This window comes from Acytostelium subglobosum (genome assembly GCF_000787575.1).
Source record: "Acytostelium subglobosum LB1 DNA, scaffold: scaffold2, whole genome shotgun sequence".
Lineage (NCBI taxonomy): Eukaryota > Evosea > Eumycetozoa > Acytosteliales > Acytosteliaceae > Acytostelium > Acytostelium subglobosum.
Genome location: NW_012236530.1, coordinates 1317455 through 1336192, shown reverse-complemented (window position 1 = coordinate 1336192; position 18738 = coordinate 1317455). Strand labels below are relative to the sequence as shown.

The 18738-nt window shown below is 46.1% G+C and overlaps 7 protein-coding genes across 7 annotated transcripts; 4 read left to right on the top strand and 3 right to left on the bottom strand.

Moving 5' to 3' along the window:
* Window positions 1-2354: 2354 nt before the first annotated feature.
* SAMD00019534_013070 (hypothetical protein) lies at window positions 2355-5930 on the top strand (the record flags this gene model as incomplete). Its single annotated transcript, XM_012903274.1, has 4 exons — window positions 2355-2685; window positions 2763-3040; window positions 3108-3326; window positions 3402-5930. 4 exons carry the CDS (start codon window positions 2355-2357, stop codon window positions 5928-5930), a joined length of 3357 nt encoding a protein of 1118 aa, XP_012758728.1.
* Window positions 5931-7165: 1235 nt separating this feature from the next.
* SAMD00019534_013060 (hypothetical protein) lies at window positions 7166-11966 on the top strand (the record flags this gene model as incomplete). Its single annotated transcript, XM_012903273.1, has 4 exons — window positions 7166-9397; window positions 9460-10955; window positions 11026-11686; window positions 11778-11966. The coding sequence occupies 4 exons, from the start codon at window positions 7166-7168 to the stop codon at window positions 11964-11966; spliced, it is 4578 nt and encodes a 1525-aa protein (XP_012758727.1).
* Window positions 11967-12162: 196 nt separating this feature from the next.
* Window positions 12163-13299, bottom strand: SAMD00019534_013050 (hypothetical protein; the record flags this gene model as incomplete). The annotated part of the gene is made up of 2 exons (XM_012903272.1): window positions 12163-12302; window positions 12378-13299. 2 exons carry the CDS (start codon window positions 13297-13299, stop codon window positions 12163-12165), a joined length of 1062 nt encoding a protein of 353 aa, XP_012758726.1.
* Window positions 13300-14299: 1000 nt separating this feature from the next.
* On the bottom strand, window positions 14300-14842 carry SAMD00019534_013030 (hypothetical protein; the record flags this gene model as incomplete). The annotated part of the gene is made up of 1 exon (XM_012903270.1): window positions 14300-14842. A coding segment is annotated over one exon (543 nt), but the record flags the coding sequence as incomplete, so codon positions are not given.
* On the top strand, window positions 14391-14615 carry SAMD00019534_013040 (hypothetical protein; the record flags this gene model as incomplete). Its single annotated transcript, XM_012903271.1, has 1 exon — window positions 14391-14615. The coding sequence occupies one exon, from the start codon at window positions 14391-14393 to the stop codon at window positions 14613-14615; it is 225 nt and encodes a 74-aa protein (XP_012758725.1).
* Window positions 14843-15609: 767 nt separating the features above from the next.
* Window positions 15610-16092, bottom strand: SAMD00019534_013020 (hypothetical protein; the record flags this gene model as incomplete). The annotated part of the gene is made up of 1 exon (XM_012903269.1): window positions 15610-16092. A coding segment is annotated over one exon (483 nt), but the record flags the coding sequence as incomplete, so codon positions are not given.
* Window positions 16093-16973: 881 nt separating this feature from the next.
* Window positions 16974-18616, top strand: SAMD00019534_013010 (hypothetical protein; the record flags this gene model as incomplete). Its single annotated transcript, XM_012903268.1, has 6 exons — window positions 16974-16987; window positions 17059-17199; window positions 17285-17332; window positions 17412-17913; window positions 17983-18291; window positions 18365-18616. The coding sequence occupies 6 exons, from the start codon at window positions 16974-16976 to the stop codon at window positions 18614-18616; spliced, it is 1266 nt and encodes a 421-aa protein (XP_012758722.1).
* Window positions 18617-18738: the final 122 nt, after the last annotated feature.

Below are 18738 nucleotides of genomic sequence, written 5' to 3'. Positions count from 1 at the left end.
ACCCTCACACTCTTTCACTGACTATTCCAGGAGTTGTAAATATAATTCCAACAGTCATCAGGTGATCAATAGGTATCATATTAGAGTACATTAATAGGTGAATTTTTATGAGATATTATTAACAACGAATAAGGGCCAATAAAAAAAAAATTGTTCATTATAATTCTTTATCTCAAGGAATTTTGAAACTGTCTACTTTATTAAGGATTAGATCTCTACTACTTGAGTAATTTAATCCAATTGGTTAGACCATTCCAAATGTTCATCCGACCAAGATACATCGAGATAGATAATTTCTTGATGTATTTAAAAAATTGATTGAATGAAGTATCATTTTAAAGTATCATTCAATCTAGATATATAAATAAGATAGAGTCCAGAGTATAGAATAATTTATTAATAACGTGAATTATGTTTGTGAATTATTATCTTAGCAAGAATACCAATGTGATTATCTGATGAAAAATAAAAAGTTTGCTCCCTCCCAAACACCAAGAGTCGATCGATTGGAAGGGTGTTTGATTGAACTTTGGCTGAGATGTCATTGACTGTTCATTCCAAAACAACAAATATAACTTTGTTAGATACTATGATATTATTTGTTATAACTACGGAGATGATGTTGAATGAATGAATGAATGAACATCAAAGGATTGTCTTCATTCCTCAAGATTGAAGATGTTGATTTACTAACTTCAAGTTGTTTAAATCGACATCAATTCAGAATGAACATCGACAACGATCACAAAACAAACCATCTCGATTCAATTTCAAATAAATAATTGTTTGTTTGTTTGTTTGGTCTTGTGTTTGATTTGATTTGATGGGATGGCTATGTGGTTGTTTTTCAGGACTTAGTCCAATCGGATGGATGAGGGAACTGTGAGATGGATGATGTAAAATCAACAACTTGTTGAGTGTGTGTGTTTCCTAGGACTAGGTCTCTTCCACTGATCCCATCTTCAAGGGCAACCAAAAGTATTCTGATCAGACATTTATTCATTCATTCCTTCATTCTACTTATTTATTACAAAGGTCCTTCATCACAGGCCCTTCAGTTCAGGCTAGTTAGGTAAAGTCACCATGGTGAACAACAACAACAACAACAAAAACAACAGAAACAGAAGCAGAGGAAGCACCAACAACTTCGACAAACTCAATCAATCATACTTGATCCTTGAACACACACAAAACATAAACTCACGACCGAAGACGATGCTTGATGGATGTGGGATGGATGACAGTGAGGTGATAAATGTTCATTGGAAACTCAGAGGGCACTTGCGGAACACTTGTCCTGTCGGTTGACCATTAAAGCAGTTGTTGGTGGCGTTGGCGTCGTGGAAATGATCATCAACCAAACTGATAACTTGACCTAGTTTGGCAAAGACATCATCAATCCTCTCACTCATTACGCATATTCACTCAAAGTCATCATCTAGATTCAGGTGTTGGATTATAATTGATTACCAACAACAATATTCATTTATCGATTGATCGATCTATGTCGTATTCACACCTGACACCATCATCCTCATCTCAAACACACACACACACACACACACACGAACACCATCATCAATCAATCACATCAATTGAATTCCCTCACTCACACTACCAACACCACACACAAAATGAATGAATGAATTTTTTTAATTTGTATTGTGTGTGTTTGTGTTTTACTTATGAGTGTTGTTGAATGAGCGAGAAGAAGAAGCCCAACTGCCTGCTCTGGGCACACACACACGCCACACACAACCAACCCCCATCACACAAAGCCGGCAGGCAGCCCAGCTGGCTACCCATTCTCACTCTCACTAACACTCATTCTCACTCATACACTCTAATCTAACATCATTCACTCTTTGTCTGTCTTTCAAGCCATCAAGCCGGACGTCACTCCTCACTCTCACACTCTCACTCATACATTATAATATTTGTTTGTTGTTTGTGTGTTTGTATTAGTATATATCCCTCCTCTATCTATCTATCTGTTGTCAATATCAATCAATAACATGTTTTGCGATTGCACAGAATCATTGTAGTAATACCAATACGCGCCAATCAATCATTCAATCATTCAAATCAAACACATCAATCAATCAAATCTAAAGCGCCAATATCGCTCTGTGTATTAACATCTTGGTACAGCTCACCTTGCCTCAATACAGTATCAACATCAGCATCAATATCAACATCAACTCAATCAATCATTATAACATAATCAGTGTATTTTTAAAAGAGCAGGCCGACATATTATCAATCAATCAACTTTATATATATATATTACTAGACAACAAAGCCAGTCAGTCCAGTCCAGTAGTCAGTCCAGTCAATCACGAATCAAACAAATCATGAGCAGCAATAATAATATAGCAGCGTTGGAACCCTTTGTGGGACACGAGGACCCAAATGACTTGTTTGAGCTGATCGAGGAGATTGCCGAGGGCAGCTTTGGCACGGTGTACAAGGGCAGACATCTGCCGTCCAACAACATCATGGCCGTCAAGATCATTGGCCTCGACGAGGATGAGACCTTTGACGACCTGGTCGTGGAGATCGACATTCTCAACAGGTGCAACCACAACAACATCGTCAAGTATCACGGCAGTTGGGTCAAAGGCGACGAACTCTTCATTGCCATGGAGTGCTGTGGCGGTGGATCAATCACTGAGATCTATCAAGGTATGAGATGATCGAACGATCGCACTCACTCAATCAATCAATCAGTAACTTACACGACAATCCAATCAATCAAATAGAACTCAATATTCCACTTAGTGAAGCACAGATTGCATATGTATGCAGAGAGACATTGAAGGGATTGGATTACTTACATAATCATGGAATCATACATCGAGACTTGAAGGGCGCGAACATCTTGTTGACAGACAATGGTGAGGTCAAGCTGGCAGACTTTGGTGTCAGTGGTATATTGGATGGCGATACAAAGAAGCGCTTGACCTTCATTGGCACACCCTATTGGATGGCGCCCGAGGTCATTGAGAACAGAAGCAATCAAGTACCCTACGATACCAAGGTAAGTTCATTCATCCACTGCATTCACTCAATCAACTTAATACTCATACTCGATCACAACATTGTAGGCTGATATCTGGTCTCTTGGAATCACATTGATAGAGTTGGCCGAGGCTGAGCCACCTCTGTCTGAGATCCATCCAATGAAGGTGTTGTTCCAGATACCTTACAGAGACCCTCCCAAGTTGAAGAACCAAGAGAACTACTCCAAAGACTTTGTCAACTTCATTCAATGCTGTCTCCACAAGGATCCAAATCAAAGAAAGACTGCTGTAGAGTTGCTAAAGGTATGTTTGTTGTTGGATGGTGATGTCAATCGATTGAATGATGGCTAACTAACAACCCTACCCTGTGTCATGTAGCATCCATTCCTTGCAAGAACACCTGAGAAGGTTATATTACAAGACTTGATTACGCGATATAGGAAGTTTAGATTGGCCGAAGCTGCGATGGATGAGGAACCGGATGAGAATGATGTTGATGAGGAGTCCGACGAGGACAAGAAGCATGGCACCAATGGACATGTGAACCCATCGCCACCCCCATCACCAGTGAACGCTCGAGCAAACAGTGTCAGCAACGGCAGCAACGGCAAGGGACCAAGCGTCAGCAGTCCTCAGTCGCTGGCGCCACACTCTGCCACCGCCGCAGCCAACAACAAGCTGAGAAACGATAGCAGTGGCGAGCTAAAGAACAAGCTGACCAGCTCATCGTCGTCCGACAACGACAAGAGTCATCCATCCACACCCACACAGCCCAGCACGTCGTCCACGCACCATAAGGACGGCGCGGGCAACGGCCACTCCAAGCCATCGTCTGGCCACTCGACAAGCGACAACCATCACAATCAGAACAAGTCGCCCGACATACGCACCAACCGCAAGGCGGGCCGCCCCGTCACGATCAGAAAGACGCTCGAGAAGCGCAACGAAGCGTCCAAGAAGGTGGTCAACGGCAAGTTGATGAAGCAGCAACTGAAGGACATCAAGAGCCAGCAGCAGAAGCAGCGCAGGGAGGAGGACACACAGAACAGGCAGCACGCCAAAGAGAAGGAGGACCTGCTGCGCCAGAGCCAGCAGCGTGCGTCGCAGCAGCAAAAGCAGAACGCAGCGCGCGAGGAGAAGAGCCAGCGCCAGCACAAGTCGGAGCGCGAGAACCTGCAGCGCCAGCAAAAGGCCGACCGCGAGCAGCTGCTCAAGAAGAACACGTCGGACGGCCGCAACCAGCGTCTGCGTGTGTCGGACCAGCAGAAGCAGCAGCAGAAGGAGTTCAAGGACCACCAGAAGCAGCAGCAGAAGCAGAAGGAGACCGAGCTCAAGACCACGAGCACCATCGACAAGAACACGCCCAAGAAGCTGTCCAAGCACATGCAGAACCACCAGAAGGTGGTGCAGGCGCAAGAGGTCTTCATCCAGGACCTCGTGTTCCAGCAGCGCCAGGACCTGCAGAAGCTCCTGGACGACCATCTGACTGGCACCCACAACCTTTCTTTTGAGAACAAGCAACAGATGGAGCAGCTGTCGTCGTGGCACACGCAACAGACGTCCCAGCTGGCCGGCCAGCATCAGTCCCAGATGGAGTCCTACAAGGACTACCAGGGCACGCTGCGCGACAACATGTCCCTGGAGCACCAGCAGGAGCGCAACCACCTGGAGCAGCACCACGCGCTCGAGATCTCGCAGCTGAAGGACCGCCAGATCAACGAGACCGAGCAGCACAACAAGCAGATGAACAACGAGCAGCGCAACCAGCTGAAGGAGTTCCGCCTGAAGCAGACCGACCAGCTCAAGGAGTTCCTCAACAAGTTGAAGCGCGAGCTCAAGGAGGAGAAGACCAACAAGAAGCAGCTGCAGGTGCTGCACAAGGACCAGCGCAAGCAGTTTGAGCTCACGCTACAGCAGTGCGACAATGAGTTCCAGAAGAAACTGCAGCGCCAGCGTCAGGAGGAAGACGAGGTGCTGGCCATGCACCAGCAGGACTCGTTCAACAGGCTACAGGACCGCCAGACACAGGCACAGCGAGAGCTTGACGACAAGTTGCAGACCACCAAGAACAAGTTTGAGCAGGAGGCTCTGTTTGGCGAGGAGGAGATCCTCATCGATCAGTACAAGGAGAAGCGCTTCCTTCTGAAGCAGCAGCACTCGGAGCAGCGCCAGATCTACTTGGAGCAGCAACAGCAGCAGACGCGCCTACAACAGGACCAGTTCAAGGAGTCGCCCACGCTGCTACAAGAGCAGCACACGCGCCAGAAGGAGGTGCTGGACGAGCAGCACAAGGAGCGCCTGACGCTGCAGCAGGAGGAGCACCGCATCCAACAGGACAGTCTGAAGAAGCAGGAGCAGAAGAAGAAGGGTGGCGTCGTCACCGACCTCCCATCATCATTGGCCGCCGTCCAGCAGGAGCAGTCAAAGCAGCTGCAACAGCTGTCACAACAGATGCAGACCGAGATTGCTGCGATGCACGAGCGCCAAGCCAAGGACGTTGCCAACCTACAGGCCGAGCAAACCAAGCAGCACGACCTGCTCATCGCCGACCAGCAGCGCCAGCACCACGAGTTGGTCGAGGATCAGAAGAAGCAGACAACCAAGCTCAAGGTCGAGTGTCCATCATTCAAGGGCAACGGCCAGCACAAGAAGCGACAGGGCAACCTGGTCGCTCCACCCAAGTTTATGAGCGGACGTGACACGACTAGTGGCGCAGGCATGCCCAATGCGCCACACATCAAGCACACGCGTTCATTCTCCACATCGCTGCCCTCGTATCGCTTCGAGAACAACAATGGCAACAGCAGTCTGCTCCCCTCATCGACCTCATCCTCTGCATCCACCACACCAACAGACAAGCCAGCTCACAGTCTCAGTAGCAATAACCTGCACCACGATCGTGACTAAAGTGTTTAGGCTTCAGGTCTGTTTGTGTGTGATGGTGCATTGCATGGGTCGTGGTGGGGGATGGTCCCGACCGGCCGGTCGGGTGTAGTCGCACCTGTACCGTCCCTGATCGTCGTCATCCCTCTGTCCATGTCTAGCCACTCCAGTCGATCCTTTCCTTTTTTATATTTATATTATATTATTATAATTATTATATATATTATATATATATTTACAACAACACCCAATCAGTCAATCAATCAGTCAATCAATCAACTTACACCTTAGGATATATATAGTACTAGCCTTACCCGAAGACTCCCTCCACTCCACCATCTCATCTCAACTCTCTTTCTTAACGACCAATCCATCAATCCATCCATCCATGCTCAAAGACAAAGTCAACTTTACTTTGTTGAGATTGTAGTATAACTTCAACATCCATCCATCCATCCATCCTGTCCTTCATATCACCTCAATAAATGTAATGTTAAACAAGTCCTGCTGGCCCTGGTCGGCCATTCGTTTGTCTATCTTTCCCTCGTCCACCAAACTAATCACATAACATGCCTGGACACATGTCGTCAACTTTATTTGTTGACAATTTAATGTTGACGACAATCAAACAAACCCTTGCCCTCACCTGACCAATCAATCAATCATACAACCAAACGGGGGGGAGTGCTTATCTCGAAAGTTGATAAGCTCGCGACACCAAAACCAAGTGAGTTCTCGAGTCTCAGAGTGAAGGAGGGGGGTTGTGACCTCTCCCCTCGTCATCACAAAACCTAACAACGATGAAGGGGAGCTCCCAAAGTCATTTAATAATAAAAAATCAATAAATATCCTTTACTAATTCAATTGATGACCACATAGATCCTTGAGTGAATTAGTGACAGGCTCATCAAAGATTAATCTTCATTAACCATTCACCTTTTCGTACACACACACACACATATACACAGATCACAGATATCTTATATCTTAGATTTATCAATCACACTCACACACTCACACACTCACACACTCACACTCACATAAATAGAAGTCAAGGACCCAAACACAGATCTTCCGTTTCCCGAGGCTTCGACCTCATTCATTCATTCACACACACACCACACACAAACAGAAGTCGCTCACCTGACTTAGTCCATTTCCAACTTGGTCACAGATACACACACACACACATATACACACACACACATATACAAACATAACATATATATATATATATATATTTATTCATAAGATAGACCATGGACAACAATGGCAGCACAAATGGATTGAGTAGAGATCAACAACAACAACAACAACTATATGACGAGGATGTGGAGTCCTCGATACAGGCCATGTCTATGTTGTTGCAAAATAGATCAAAGTCAAGTCGTGGCAGGTCAAAGTCCGAGGGCATCGACAATGATGATCTCGATCGAAGTATCAGTATGAATAGCAAAGGTGGAGGAGGCGACAGTCTACGAGATAATATACGTGAGCGTTATTCAAAGCGCTACCAAGTCAACGTCAGTGCCAACGACCTACTATTCGACCATGACGGTCATATCATTCATCCATACGAAGAGCAACAAGTTGTAGCACAACAACAACAGCAACAACCATCGACGCCACAGACTGCTCCCGGCAGCCATAACCAACAACATATGCATCTGTCGAGTAGCTATTCATTCAGTGAGTTGCGCGAGGAGTATGATGACTATGATGATTACTTTGATGATGATGACGATGAGGATGAGGACGACGACTATGACTCAGAGGTGGCAGCCTACACTCGTACAATGATGAACACATTCAAACCAATGGCTACATCCGCGTCATCCAAGGCAATGCTAAAGGGCACGGCTACTACTACGACCACTACAACACATACAACAAGCCACAACAACAATAATGATGATGACGACGATGATAGTGACAGCACCAACGACTTGGACACGGGCGACATACAGTTGTCATCAGGCAGCTCGCCCAACATTATGAATCAGCTGAGCTCTTCGCCGTCAATTGGCTCTTCAAACAAGTCGGGCACGGTCACGCCCGCCAACCTCAACGCCAACCACACAAACATCCCCATCGGCACAGGCAAGATTCCCAAGTCAAAGTCCGTGGACAAGGAGCTGGAAGAGCTGTCCAAGCTCGAGGAGGAGATTACAAACTCATTCATCAAGTCAGAGTTGCAGCGCGCGAGTAGCCAGTCAAGCATTTTGTCAACGTCGCGAACGTCTACATTGCGCATCAAGCGCCCGGCCCTGCCCGAGGAGCTGGACGATCTGCAGCAGCTGATTCAGAGTCTCACGAGCGAGCCACCACAGGAGCAAACAACAAAGGTCGTGGCAGAGACAGTACACACTCACACACCAGCTGCCGCTGTTGCTACTCAACAAAGCCAGCCAAGCGAGGACATAGTGTTTGTCCGTGAGAAGCCATTCTTGTTGGCGCCATCCAAGATATCTCTTTCGCTCGCAACCACACAGACACCAGCTGCGCCAGAGACGACACCTGCCACGCCAGCGGTCATCCTCGAGGTACCGGCAGCGCAGGCATTCACAATCAATCATGTTGAGGTCGAGCCATCGATCACTGAGTCCAAGGACACAGACTCACAGCTGGACTTTGCCGCGGCAGAGTCGCCGGATTTGGCGGTGCCAGAGGCGCGCGAGCCTGTGGCCATTCCCGTGGACGAACAGAGTCTGACAATGGCATTGGAGCAGAGCAGGAAGATGTCGATTCAGTCGATGGGCAGCGAGTGTAGCGCGGTCAGCGCAGGCAATCCGCGACACCAGCTCGTCGACATTGGTCTGGAGTACAAGTATCGTTTGCTGATGGATCAGAACCCCAAGGACGTCGAAACCCTGATCAAATGGTCCAAACTCATTCACAAGAAGATCAAAGAGTTGCTTGGTGGCAAGACTGTGGACCTCTGTCTGCTGGACTGGAACGAGGACCTCATCCCCATGCCCACGCAGTCAGCACAGCAACCGCCCAACACTCCATTCGTCGACGGTCTTCAATCGATGCTGCTTCGCGAGCCCCTATTTGACGTGTGCAGCAAGTACCAGCACGCCCTACAGATCGCCAGCGGTGGCTATCCAACCACCGTCACGCTCACCACGCTGCTCAGCTTCACGGCCAACCCACCCAAGCCTGTGCAGCCCACAGCGCAACAGCAACAACAGCAACGCAATAGCAAACAGCCACATCCCAAACAAACACCATTGTCTCGATCGACAATCTCCAACAATGTATCCAACCCTGATGGCGGTCACGCACACGGTGGCGGCGTCAACTCACTTCAGCGCTTCATGCGCGCGGTCTCCTTGCCCGCCGCGCCTCCTCCCATCACCCCGAGCGATGATCCCAACTCTCCCTGGTCCGACCCCGCTCTATGGATACGCTGGGGCGACTGTCTCTTTATCCTATGCACCTACCTCGAGTTGCCAATGTACAAGGCGACATGTGAGAAGTTCCACCGAGTAAGTAACCTCATTCAATCATTCAATCACACTCACTCACTCATTCAATCAATCAATAATAGGCATTAGTATTACTACAACGACAAATGGAACAACAGACTAAACCTTCCGACAACCCTTCGATTACAAAGTCAATGGCGATGGCACTGAGGAAGTGGGGAATCACACTGAGCAGGTACTCGAGGAGGATGAAGTGTCAGTTCTTGATGTCAGAGTGGTCCAACGAGGAGAACATCCAGACAGAGGACCTCTGGAAGATGCTGCACACACAGTCCATCCAGTCGCTGGCGTACAGTAATCACATCTACCCATCGCCCATCACCACCTACCACCTGGCGACCGCCTACCACCGACACCTGGTAACACTCAATCAGTTTGGCGGCCCACGCGGTGCCGTCTACGCGCTGGTCACCACAGCCTGCGAGCTATACCGCCAGTGCTTCAACGATCTGTTCGAGCCAGTCTTCACTGAGGAGCAGCTCACTGATCTGCAAAAGACGCGTGCCATCGAGAACTGGGGACGCGCACTCGACATCCAGCTGACGATCAAGCTTCTCGAGGAGGAGGCTGCCGAGAAGGAGGAAGATGACTTGCACTCAGTCGACGAGTATCTCTCCACATTCTCCCGTCTTGTACTCAGCGGAACCACGCCCTCACTCGAGGGCATCGTGTCACTGTGCCTCAACTCGCGTCAGGCCATCCAGTACAAGGCCATCAACACGCTCTCAGTTCTATGTGGCGCCAAGGAGGTCGAAGGCCAGCCGGTTCTCGACGTGCTCAAGGAGCATCTGTCAAAGGTAGAGAGCTTTGTCTTCCAGCGTGACGACGCCGAGTCCATCCTGTCACAGCAGAGGACGCTCAAGAGCATGCCACCCAAGCTGCAGGCCTATGTACGCATGTCAGGCCTTAGTGAAGAGGAGATCATGAAAAACTTTGAGATCGCCTGGAACTCCATCTACTTCCTCACCAAGGATACCATACCCAATCAGCCCATCCCTCCCAACTACTATAGATCCAACAAGAAGACCAAGGAGTCAATCAAGCGCAGGATGACCACTCTGCTCCCTGGCCAAGAGCATGAACAGCAACAACCCGAGGAGCCCGAACCCGAACAGATAAAGAAGGTACAGCTCATCATCCCTTCCATTCACAGATCGCCCAGCGGGTCAACTCTGATTATTCCCTATACAGGTTACAAGCCAGCGAGGTTCCAGTCGCGATCAAAATCCAGTCTATCACTCAGCAACAGTAACAACAACAATACGACAACAACAACGACAAGTGGCGGCAGTAGCATAACACTTGGATCAAGCAATAGAGTTGGTAATTGGAGACTTACATTGCCATCGACCAAGCCCACACGAAGAGCCATTGTCTCTGTTATACCAACATGCACGGAGGATCAACAACAACAGATGGTCACTGTCTCCCGCTTCATCCCACCCATGGCGCGTGCTCAAGTGCCACGTCCACCTCCTCTTCCAAGATGTGATGAGTCCATATTCTCCAATGGCAATCCCCTACTTCTATTCAAGGAGAAGATGAAGCTTGGTACAGGGTAAGTTCAAATACAATCAATCACTTGAACGTCTCAAACTCCTACTAACAATCTATCAAACAAACAATAGTGCATTTGGAAATGTATTCTATGCAGTTAGGAAGTCGGATAACAAACAGGTGGCGATCAAGGTGTTGATGGAGCGAACAAAGAGGGGTAGTCCAATCATTCCCGAGTTGTATATACACAGCTATTGTAAACATCCCAACGTCGTGTCATACTACGAGTCCTACTTGTGCAAGGGACATCTTTGGATCATCATGGAGTACTGCGATGGTGGAACGGTCAGAGACCTCATCCAGGACGAATGGAAGAGCAATCCTGGCCACACCACAACACCCAACCCACTGGAAGAGCCACTGATTGCCTACATCACCAAACAGTTGCTCGAGGGTCTGGTGTACCTCCGATCACAGGGCATCATTCACCGCGATATCAAGTCCAGGAACATCCTGCTAACTCGCCGTGGCAAGGTAAAGATTGCAGACTTTGGTCTTGCAACTACCAACAGTCTTGGTCGTGGTCGCACCAGGATGTGTGGTACCATGGGCAGAATCGCGCCAGAGATCGTCAGACGCGAGCCCTACGACACCCAGGTGGACATATTCAGTTTGGGCTGTCTGATAGTCGAGCTAGCAGAGGGCACCGTGCCCTATGGCAAGGATACATCATTGAAGTCGATGTTCTACACAGGTACCATTGGTTACAAGCTGGTCAACCCATCAAAGTTTGTAAGTATCCCATAACATCCAGTAGTGGACACAATCCTTGAATATGTCTCACTGACCTACCCTACCTACCCTACCATTCATTCAACTATAGTCCCGTGAGCTTGTTGACTTTGTCGATCTGTGCCTCAACACTGATCCATTTGTTAGACCGGTGCCAGAGATGCTGCTCAGACACTCGTTCTTGAACTGCGCTGACAGAGGAAAGCAAATCCTTTCCGAGAGATTCAAGAAACAGGACATCAGGAAGGATAACATACTCAATAACTTTGTGCCATTCTAAAGCCACGCCACGCCACACCATCAATAAATGGAAACGTATGATGTTGGAAATGATCAACACAATAGAGAGACTTTATTATTTATTAGGGTACTATGATTGTGGATAATGGATGGATAATTGAAACAAACTACCTCATAGGGTGGTTGGATGGGATGCTCGACCTAAGGCCAGGGAGGAATCTTGAGATCTATTCCAATCACTTGCCAAAGATGACCAGAGTTGGAGCATGGGGCATTGGCGATGGGATCACCTTCTCCACCTTTAGTCCACATCCATTGGATACAGTCTTCCAATCATCCAAGCTCCTCTCCAAACCATTAAGGAGTGCCATCATCTCTATAATAAGTTGTAAGAGGATAAGTTAGTTAAATTGTTAATTCTTGAGGTGGATTGGGTAGTTGGAGTACTAACTGATGTCAAGCCATGAGATAAAGGAATTCTCTGGAGTGGACTTCTCAGCCATGAGGAAGTCATAGACGTAGACCTTGGAAGTTGGCTTCATGCTCTTGGAGACGGTCTTGAGGATCTCAATGACAGCTTTGTTGTCCCAATCATGAAGAATGTTCTTGAGAGTGTAGCAATCGGCCTCAGGTACCTTGGTGAAGAATGATCCCTCCACCTCCTGGAATCGTGGATCACGGGTCTTGATCAGGGCTTGGTTGTTCTTGTTCTGATTGATAACTGATGGTAGATCAAAGTTCAAACCAACCTTGACCTTGGGCGACTGCTTGAGGATCTCTGAGAGAAGGATACCCTGGGAGCCACCAAGATCACAAACAGTCTCAAACTGATTGTAGTCGGCCATCTGGACGAGTTGAGGAGCACAAGTCACAGTGAAGCTCGTCATGGCCCTGCTGAAGATGGCTTCCTCCTCTGGTCTGGTCCTGAGGCTGTCCCAGTAGGTTGGATGGCCCTCAAACACCTTAGCCTCGTTGATCTTTCCATTCTTGACGGTCTCGGACAGGTCATAGAATGGCTCCACCATTGAGCGCAAGCCAGACATCATGACAATATCACGCATATGGCTGGACATCAGTGCCTCGGACATTGGAGTATGCTCAAACACTCCAGTCTCCACCTCCTTGAAGAATCCGATCGAGGTCAACGCACGAAGTAAACGGTACAGATACTGTTGGTTGCAGTTGGTCTTCTTGGCCAACTCCTCAATTGTACATCTCTGGCCAGGTTGGAAGGCACTGGCCACGTCCAACTTTGTTGCAGCAGTCAAGGCGGAAGTACGCATATGTCCATCAGCCAAATCCATCACCTTGAAGAATGCCATCATCTTCTCTCTCTGCTCCAATGTACCAGATTCAGTTGCTTTAGCTTCCATTTGTTATTAATTGATTGATTGATTAATTGATTTAATAGATTGATTGATTGATTGATTGATTGTTATTATTTAAGTATGTTTGATTAACATTGACATTGAATGATGTTGAAAGACAGCTGTTCAAATACCTTTGTTAACAGACGTCCAATGAAGACTTATTATTCCAAAGGCGTCATTATGATGGATAGTTGAAGTTGTTGGTGACAGTGTCTGTACGCCACTATGATGCTCCAAAAGTGTATATAGTATGGCTTGTGATGGTAAGTAATCATGATGCTTGTGCCATATATACCATGTATCGTAATGTGTATGACTATTGTCAGTACAGCTCACCACTCACATTTCTAGATTAGATTATGTCATTGACCAATCCCCACGCCGTTTCACTAACAATGTTATTTGTCTCTCCACCAATCGACACACACTCATTAGCTTTCATACTTACAAGTGAAGTGAAATTCAAACACACCCACACGTTTGTTGTGTCTCTGTCTCTCTTGACCTCACAAACACAGGACACAAAACAATCTCCATCTTTGTAAAGGGTCTCGCTTGCCCATTGGCCTGCTGGACAACAATGATGTGCTGTGGCATCACCCCAAAGAGGTTGTCCTTGAGTGTGGTGGGCAACTCTGCCTCAACCAGAGGACGGATATCAGCAGGCAGCACAAGTATGTATTCTTTGATTCTCTTTGTGGCCATCGCACCAAATCCTCGTTTGAACTGATCATATGTTCCAAAGTAGCTGCCATGTTCTTTGGACATATGAATTACGCCATACATGTCCATCCGATCCACTCACATCCCTCACTGCTTTGGTAATTACCATATCAGTATCTATTTTGGTTTGTGATGTCCCAGGGTCATATCTTGTAATGGTAACATATATATCTCACAATAATATATCTTTAAATAACTAAAACTTCTGATTATGTCATTGTATAATAATTATCATGTAATAATGATGTATTTGGGTTGGACCTCAATTGATCAATCAATGATCATGATTTGAATTATTTGATACTGGGTAGAACTTGGATACTGCTGTCATTCCTTGTACGATTGCATGTTTGGCAAGTTCTCCAGAGAGGATGATACGGACTGCCACTTGGATGTCTCGTGAGTGGAGAGTCTTTCTCTTTCTCTTTCTGGCCAGTAGCCCAGCCTCAGTAGCTATTCTCTCAAAGATGTCAAAGACAAATGAGTTCATGACCGCCATTGACATTGTTGATATTGTAACTCTCTTCTTCTCATCAGCACCCCGTAATCCTGAACGACGTCTCGTAGCCTCCACCAAAGTCTTGAGTATCCTGTGAATGTACAATGAGAACGTCATTTTCTTCTTTCTTCTCCTCGTCTTCTTTTTCAATCCTGTTCCCGCCTTTGTACTAGTCTTGGCAACCTTTTTAGGTTGTTGCTTCTTCTTTGCACCAGCAGCAGTTTTCTTTGCTGCAGGTGTTGGTGTTGGTGTTGTTGTCTTTGATGCAGCACGAGGTTGAGGAGAAGAGGTACTAGTTGGCGCTCTCTTTTTTGCTGTTGGCAATACATTGGACCCCCGAGAAGTAATGGATACTTCCTCTACCTCTTCTATTGGTATATCCACTTCATCAACATAGGTGGTCGTCGTCTTCTTTGGAGGCATTATTATTAACTGAGGGATATCAGGGACTTGAGAGTTTGAATATTTATTTGTATTTGTATACTCATAGAGTATGGATATTTATGAATGAATATTGAGATGAATGAATGCAAAGTAAATAACATTACAAGAATCTAGATTGATTGACAGGGTGAGCAATACCAAATTGGGTATTCATTATAAACATCATAGAAAGTCAATGATTGAAGTTTGGTTAATGACGTGTGGATGTAGATGTAGTAAGGTAGATGGCAAACCATTCACCTTTCGAATGAGTCGACATGTGTCTAATGAGACAGGTGCAGCTAGACTCCCCTGGAAACAGCTGAGATGCCCCCAAGTGTGGTACTTTATGGATGGATAGAGATGAGAATGCTGCCATCAACATTGGCGACATTTTTGTTGGAGCCCTTGAGACACATCCCTATGTAGAATACAAGAGGATCGAGTTGTTCACAAGGAAGGCTCAGGACAACGAGACCAAGAAGACTATTCACAATAAATGATACCAGATTGGATCACACATAGTGAAAGTGATGGGTGGATGGATGGATGGATATTGGTGATAATGACAGATAGAAGTTCCGCGATAGTATGGTGTTAAAAAACACCTTTAGACAATAACAACCATCATAGGACAATGGAGCACATGTTGATTTGTAGATTTAGTGACCACCAGAGATGGCAGACTCGTTGGCAGCTGGGTTGTACTTGGAGACAGCAGTCATACCCTGGACGATGGCGTGCTTGGCGAGCTCACCGGTCAAAATGATACGGACGGCGACCTGGATGTCTCTGGAGTGGAGAGTCATTCTCTTCTTCTTTCTGGCGAGGAGACCGGCTTCGGTGGCGATTCTCTCAAAGATGTCGTACACGAAGGAGTTCATGACGGCCATGGACTTGGCAGACATGGTGATCTTCTTCTCAGTGCCACCAGAGACAGAATTCTGGGTGAGGGTCTTGAGAATCTTGTGGATGTAGGTGGAGAAGGAGGAGTAGTCAGACTTCTTCTTCTTCTTCTTCTTCTCTCCATCAGCAGAGGCAGTCTTGGTCTTGGCAACCTTTGGGGTGGTGGCCTTTGCCTCGGCGGCGGTCTTCTTGGTGGCGGCGGCAGCTGGTGCTCCTTCAGTGTTCTTCTTGCTTGGCATTATTAATTAAGAGATAGTGAGATAGATTTGTAAAGAGTTATACAAGTGTATGTGTTTGGTTGATAGTTGTTGTTATTGCTTTGAAATGTTTGAATGGTTGGTTGATGCAGCTGAAGTAATGATGTTTGAACAACACTCGAGGGGTAGATCGCGTTGTTTTTTGAACTCTCACACTCATCATTAGGATTTATCAATTATATTTTAGGCGCACTTTTCAAAATTCAAATTTCAAATTCAAATACTAATTAGTTTCAACGGATTTAGCTGTTGATCACCCCACCAAATGAACAGATTCAAATGTTCGTGTGATTAATCATTGTGTGTGTTGAGAATACGAATGGTATTGTGTGAAGGGTCTGGACCATAGTTAACCAAAAGTGCGCAGATTGGAATAATGATCTAATTAATCAATCATAAATCAAGCGTGTTGGACTCTATGTTAGGTTGAGATGAACAATGTCAAACACAAAGAGATTATTTATCAATAGTATGATGTGATAGTGATAATGGATAATGTTAAAGTCATGCTTCTGCATCACAGTTATCATCACAAAGGGCTTGGAAACCAAACGAAACCCGTCCTCTGGGTTCAAAAAAATAAAGTGAACACAATGCATCACTCGACTGTACATTAAGGTCGCCATGGTGCTTGTTCATGCTTGATTGTGATTGGATACGAGAAAGTGAGGAAGTGAAGGGAAACAATAATAACAACAATAATGTACTTATACACTATAGTTGTATCACTATTGATATTGTTGTTGATACAACAACAGTCAACAACAAGTATTACAGTCAATGCTCAATATGCAATATTTCATCACTTGAGTGATGTACACTATAACTCAATCATAGACTCTGTCTATTACAATTCATCTACACGTTGTATGGATCCTCAACTGTATGTACTTGACCATATCACTCAATCACTCAATCACTCAATCACTAATTCAATCAATCAAACAAACATAGATATAGGAGTAAAGAGATTCAAGATATGATTGAAGAGGAGGACGATCACCATGGACGACCAGTAACACAGGAGAAGATAACTCATAGTGGACTATTTGGTCGTTATGGATGTGATACCAATCTTGAACTATTCAACTCAACGTATGTGAACATGGATTGAATGGCTTGACGTCTCGCTTGCACACCCATCCCCTCACTCACTGACATACCTCGTTCACATTGATAGCTTGCAGGCAATGGCTAGTATCAACCCGACACCAAACTTCATTATATAGTAGGTCCAGGACACAGACATCAATTATACAATGCCACAAGCTAACGGTCAACGTCATACGCACGCACATAACATGTAGTACAGGAGATAGCGTTGGACACTCTATGCCAATGGATCAATGGATTCAATCTCATACGATCTTTGCCAAGATGGTACAATCATTGTTGCCAAACATACCATTCATTCCATCGATTGGAAACAATGATGTCTTCCCAGACTACAATGTCACGTGCAGTGATAGTAAGCTTCAATTCTTGTCACAGGTGTGGAGTCCTTGGATACCTCAGGACCAAGTGTCCAGCTTCCTTCAGATGGGAGCAATGGCCGTCACACCAATTGATGGTCTCACAGTAATAACCATCAACACCATACTATACTCTGTAAATCAAGATCGAGATCCACTCACTGACACTGATCCCTGTGGACAGTTTGCATGGCTTGAAGATCAGCTGGACATTGCCCAATCCATCAACAACTCTGTCTACATCATCGGACACATCTACCCTGGCCTGGATCCATTCTATCAGCTCGAGCAATGGTACGAGCCGTATATCCTTACATTCTATCAAACTCTTTCCAATGTAAGTGTGTTTGTTGCTTTGCCGTCCACAATCCAGGACTAACGACCTCGCTCGCGACCCACTCCTTAGTACAACTCAATCATCAAGGCGGGATTCTTTGGACATATTCATAGAGATCAGATTAGAGCACCAGCTTATGATCAACCTGCTACCAACCCCCAGCCACCAAGCACGGTCAATCCATATATGCCCATATTTGTCGGATCGGCAATATCACCAGTCTACGATAACAATCCATCATTCAAAGTATTCTCTGCTGATGACTATCTGAACATCCAAACGTTTGACACCTACTACACAGACATCTACTTCTCCAACCTACTTAATCATACCAATTGGACATTGGAATACAACTTCAACAATGTCTATGACGTGCAGGTAAGCATTGGGAAACGTTGATGCTATGACCCATCAATCAATCATGTACTAAGACTGCCCTTCCATCCATCAGTCTACAATCATTGATGGACAGGTACTTAACGAGTTGGCGCAATACTTCAACCTCAATCGCTTTGGCTTCGCAGTGTATGATTACTTTAGCACATCGAGTTATGACGCCGATGCAGTTAGCAATATCTGTTTGGTTGGTAATCCAACGCAGAGTACATATTTGGAATGTCTCGACGCATTCGATGACGTAGACCTACTCATGACCAAGTTACGCATGGCACGACGAATGCCAAAGTCTTCAATTAATCGATAGTGCATTGCTGTGCTATTATTATTACAAAGATCTTATATTATTGCGGTTGCAATGTGGAGGTTGGCTTGGTTCTCTTTGGCGGAACAGCGGGTGGTCCACCGACTCCAGGTGCGGCTGCCTGT